At 38.6% G+C, this 5,767-nt stretch overlaps 1 protein-coding gene across 2 annotated transcripts in view; it reads right to left on the bottom strand.

The window, feature by feature from the left end:
* Positions 1 to 1,035: 1,035 nt before the first annotated feature.
* LOC101859125 overlaps positions 1,036 to 5,767 on the bottom strand; it is a 9,767-nt gene continuing 5,035 nt past the window's right edge. For both annotated transcript variants that reach the window (XM_005106485.3, XM_005106486.3), the window contains exon 4: positions 1,036 to 4,169. In XM_005106485.3, the coding sequence (XP_005106542.1) occupies positions 3,598 to 4,169 (572 nt within the window). In that variant the 3' untranslated portion in view covers positions 1,036 to 3,597. The remainder of the gene's footprint in view (positions 4,170 to 5,767) is intronic.

Here is a 5,767-nt window from a genome sequence, read left to right as displayed (position 1 = left end):
CGTCGCCTGGTTTCAGAAGTAAAAATTAGCGAGAAAATGGCGGCCAAAGTTCGGTGACTTCCATAGCTCTAGCGTCCTTGGAAACTGAAAATTCACCTTGTCGTGCATGGACACACGTGGTGCTGAGACAAAAAAGAAAAATTCTGAAAAATGTCCATACTGGCCGAAAATTGCAGATTTGTTCGATTTCATTATTTTGACGAGTGCCTGATTTCACCACGATGCCTCACCTATGAGTCACGGCGTGGCGGAATCAGGTGCTCGTCCATTTTTGGGCATAATATGGAGTTATTGATATTATAATCTTAAAGTAGTTAAAGCCTGTACTGTCCATTTGCCTTGCTTTCGATGAAAAAGATATCCAATTATCTTGGATACACGTCGAGATATTAATTTGTGATTAAAGAAGGAGGGGGTTGTCCCGTTTCATAATAGGTAAAATTAGCGAGAAAATGGCCGCCAAAGTTTAGTTATTTCCTTAGTCTGAGTGTACGTGGAAACTTATAATTTACATCTTTTATGCCTTCAATCAACGTTTCTCCAGTAAAATCCAAAAATGGGCGTGGAAGGTGTTGAGCCAAAACACAAAAATTCAATTAAATTCCCCAAACCTGCGGAAAAATGCCAGTTTCTTTACTTTCATTATTTTGACGAGCGCCAAGGGGTAGATGTCAACAGAGCAGTCCAAACGGGGAACCAGGCTTACTCTGCTCACCTCTCTCGCCTCAACAGCACAAACCGGAAATAGTAGTTCTCAAGGGAGTGATAAACGTACAAAAGATGTAGAGGAAAAAAATGATGACAGTAAAGATGAGGATAGAAAAAGCAGCAGTTCCCCTTGTTATATTGTTCCTGCACAATATGAGCATGACATTGATAAATCAGCCCGTTTACAATTCTACTGTGCATAAAAAATTGTAAATATCCCCCCTTTGGGAATGGCATAAAGACACTCCAGTCAGAAGCACTGCCCTGGTGGAGAGGGGGGGGGGGGACAAAAAAAGACTGTTATAATTATTTGACACAAAGCATTAGTCAAGACATTAGATTTATTTCACACAGCAATGCTAACGCAAACCAAAGAAAGAAATCATAGAATAAAGATATATACAAATCTTGTATCTGTGTAACAACAAAAAGTCTGCTTTTTACATGGCGACTTCGTTCATCGCATATCATTTTAGCTTGTTCTTTCATTTTTATTTCTTTTTTAAAATTCTTTGCCCAAATATTCAGCTTTAAAGTTGTCCATAAATGAGAACAAAAACATGATAATATGTTTGTATTGCTAGACAATGTATCAAAACAATAAGCTTTATCTCTTTTTTTTAACACACCGTTACTCAAAATAATATAAACATATGTTTGTTAGTACTGTAAGACCAGGCGTCGTAACGATAAATTATTTTGTGGTCTTTTTAATCATGCGTGAAATAATAAAAGCGTATGTTAGTACATGTAATGTTAGACATTTTGTAGGATACACGTAAAATAATAAATTTTGCTGACCCGAATAAAGACAATACCGATGGCACTGAGCTTGCATAAATTTGAGACCGTAACGAGCATGTTAAGCATAACATTCACAAATATCCAAATCAGTTTCTAAGGGTTTCCAGAAAAAGCCGTTATACAAAGAAAGACACCAAATGGCATCTTACAAAATAGTTTTGTTTCATTTAACTCAATATGTCAGGACTCAGTGGAATCGGGCCCTCGTCAAATTTTGGACATAATTATTATCTAAGGATTTATTGACTTCATCTTATAGCCTCTTTATTCGCCTTGCTTTTGATGAAAAAAAATACCCATCTATCAGGAATAGCCAGGCTTTGACGTGGAATTCACAAGGAAAACGTAAAAAAGGAAGACCAAAGATGACAAGGAGGCGAGTAGTACAAGCTGAAATGGAAAAGGCAGGGGCATCATGGAAACAGCTAGAAAAGGACGCACAGGACAGGCTTCGGTAGAGAAATGTTGTCGATGGCCTATGCTCCATTGGGAGTGTAAAAGGGCAAGAGAGAGATCATGAATAGAAGTCAAGATATCTGTGACTGAAGGAGGTGACGGTTGCCTGGAGTCTGAAGTAAAATTAGAGAGCGAATGCCTGCAAAAGTTCGGAGACTTTGGAAGCTGTAGTGTCCTCGAAAAGTGCAAATCTACATTTTTTGTGCCTTTTCATCATCATTTGTCAGTCAAATCCACACTGATATATATATGTATTGAAATGGACGTAAAATATGTGGAGCCTCAAACAAAACAAATCGATAAAAATCTACCAACGACCGAAAAAATGTTGATTTCTTGGATTTCATTATTTTGACAAGCGCCTGATTCCATCCCAACGTGACACACATAATACATTTCCTGTTTTTTTATTAAGAAATCACAAGATGGTGCTCTGTTCATGGTTCTGAAATGGGCGACCTCTTTTTCTTTCATTTGCTCCCCAATTTTACACAATGACTTTGGCACTTGTAAAATGGGGCTGATGATATTAGATGGAAACGACTAATGTCTATAGCAGGGGAGAATTTTTTTATTTCAGCATTGCTAACAGAGCAGCTAAGATAATGTATGTGAGGCACCGTGATGAAATCAGGTGCTCGTCAAAATAATGAATTTAAAGAAACTGGCATTTTCCACTGGTTTGGCAGTTTTTATTTTTTTATTTTTTTTTATTATTTTTTTTTTTGGGGGGGGGTGCCCACACCTTTCATTTTCATTTAAGTTTAAGTATTCTAAGAACACCATAAGTGACCATTTCTGTATGGATTTTACTAAAAGGTTTATTAAAGGCACAAAAAAGAAAATTGTCAGTTTCCACGGATTCTCAGGCTATAATGGAAACTAGACGACCTCTCCTCCTTCAATTGCAAAAAAAATCTCGACTTGCATTCAAGATAAATGGCTTATTTCTTTCATCGAAAGCAAAACAAATGAACGAGATTTAGGGTGATACCAATAACTCCACATGGCCAAAAATTGACGAGCGTCTGATTCTACCGTGTCATGACACATAGAACAAAAAACATGGAATGGAATTCAAAAGTTGTCAATAGAATCAAAACTCACATGAACATACCGTACACATATCACAGTCAAAGAACTAATAACTTTACATCACTGTGCTCATCTGGGTGCCAGCTGGTTTGCTGGGGAGGGGAAGGGGCGGGAGAGATGGGCTGGGGGATTTCAAGAGCAGACTGTGAAACGGAGTTCAAAGTCAGCAGTCTTGAGGGAACTCTGCATAGAATCGCGACCTCAGTGCTTTCTTGTCACATCTCCCTTTTTATTTTTAATAACTGTGAAAACAATTCATAACAAAAAGTAAGCTTAAGAAGAAGTCACATTTTCACTGTTTAAAAAAATGGAGATACGACAAGACCCCTCTGAGGTCGCGGAATGATGTAGCCAGATCATTATAAATCAACATCAAAGAATAGGGAACTTGTTACACGTCCAGTGACAGAGCTGATGATTGACAGATATCAGCATCGTTCATTGTCAGTGCAGTGACAGTTGGCGTCAGAAGTGACTGACTGCTGTCAGTGTCAAGAGGCAGCAGTGCAAAGTGATGTCTGCATGGCATGGGGTCTACGTCAGCAAATTTCCAGAGCCAGCCTCTAATACATCCACACTCCATTTAAAAGTAATCGTGTCGTCAATGATATAATTCCGGGCATCTAGCAGATCAACGTCTACTGGGTTGAATAACCCCGTTCCCGTTTTCAAAACAAGAGGAAGAGGGATTTTCACCTCTTGAGTGGACTTCAACTTCCTCAACTTTTTCCCCTTCTCATTTGGCAGGTCCCAGATCTGAGAAAAACCCTTGCTAGACTTATTCTTAATATACCCTTTGCTGCTGATAGAAATCGGCCAACGCGCTGAGTGGTCCAATTCCTCCCCCAGTTTCACAAGGAGATACAAGTTCAGTTCTTGTCCTTCTTCGAAAGAGACATTCAGATTGAAAGCACACGGGCAAGAGGGCGGGGCATAGCTCGGACTCAGACATTCAGAGTCCTGTTTTACAAACAAGGAGAGACACCTCACGGTAAATTCAACGCCCGACTCGGAGATAGTCACTCTATCCCATTGGCTGGAGGACAGGGTGAGGCCAGGGTCATACTTCAAGTCCACGGGATTGTTTGCGCCAAAATCTTCGTCATCTGGGGAGGAGAAGAATTTCTCAATTGGCTGTACTGCTGTAAGCTGACAAAACGCCTTTTCTTCTTCAGAACAGTTTCGAGAAAAAGAGCATCTTTTTGTCAGCGTAACAAAAGTATCGAGTCATTCCGAAATTTTATTTCTAATTCATTTAAAAACTAGTCACAGTTTCAAATAGATTTTTCCATACAAGTAGGGTAACCGATCAGGCTTTGGATTAGGCGAATAAAAAATGTTGGCGCCAAAATGAAAAAAGGCATTTTGTCAGTTAACGGCAGTGTACTGCACAATTCTACATGTTACAGGTTGATAAAATAAATTTTTTTTATAGGCCTACATGATGTATTATGCATTCTTTGAATTTACAATGCTCACATAGCGAAATGTGTACACAAAGAAAAGATTTCCGAGTCCCACCAATTTCGCTGTTTGCATGTTAGACATATATACATACATATATATATATATATATATATATATATATATATATATATATATATATATATATATACATTTAATAAATGACATTTATAAATAGTGCTCTGCCCTGATTAATAAAAGAACACAGGCTCTGGTACTCTGAAGGCTTTACAAACACAGGTTGCAACACAAAGACAATGCACTGTGTTCTGACTCACTTGATCCTGAGCAATTTATCACCCAACAACCACTGCAGCCTGATACTTTTGGGATATATATTGAATCATTATCCACAAAAAGAATGTGAAAGCTATCAACAATTTTTTAAGGCAACAAAAAAAGAAAGAAAGAAATGCTCTGACAGCAAAAGAAAACTGAATCTAATTTGCAGGAATAGTTTTTATTTTATCAATATTTTGAAACCTCAAGTCTGGGGGTTACGCAATTTTTTTGGCCCCCAATTTGTAATAAAATCATCTGGGACAATGCGGGGCCGACTGACTTAGTCTGTTACAGCTAAAAAAGCATCACACATAACTTCACCAACACTTTTTAACGAAATGAAACAGGTGGATCAACTGTTGACCATAGGTCGCCGCTTCTTGCAGCTTGTAGCCAAAAAACACAGGAAATATCGACTGATAAAGCACATCCTGTAAATACACGGGATTCAGCCACCGGGGCGGCATCGCGTCCAGTGACAAAGGAATAAGCTCAAGTGAGTTGATCTAAGAAAGAATGAATTAGGTGATTTGACCTCCCTTTTCTTTCAAGTTTTTCACTGAGAAAATACTATTTTCAGTACGATGGTTCGATTCATCAAGTATAACATTTATTATAATAGATCATCCGGAAAGACGGTCCTTTTAAACATACCTGTAACAACTAATTTAAATTGCAGTGACACCAAACAGGGCTCTGAATGTGAGCTTTTGTGTGTGTGTGTGTTTGTGTGCAGGTGCATGTGTGTTTGCGAGTTTGGGTGTATTTGTGTTCAGGAGAAAAAGAGGACATTAAGTTAAAACTTCAAAAGAAGGCAATTCTAAATCAAATACACAGGACAAGGCAGACAAAATTAACTGATCAAATGAGCACTCTCTTCCGAACTGCTGACCACAACCACCCCCCCAACCCCCCCAAAAATATTCACCTTGCCCCCTCTCACCTCCCTCCCTCCCTT

This window comes from Aplysia californica, unplaced genomic scaffold (assembly GCF_000002075.1).
Source record: "Aplysia californica isolate F4 #8 unplaced genomic scaffold, AplCal3.0 scaffold00537, whole genome shotgun sequence".
In the NCBI taxonomy this organism is placed as follows: Eukaryota; Metazoa; Mollusca; class Gastropoda; order Aplysiida; family Aplysiidae; genus Aplysia; species Aplysia californica.
The sequence above is the reverse complement of the archived record's forward strand: the minus strand, read 5'-3'. Positions and strand labels throughout refer to the sequence as shown.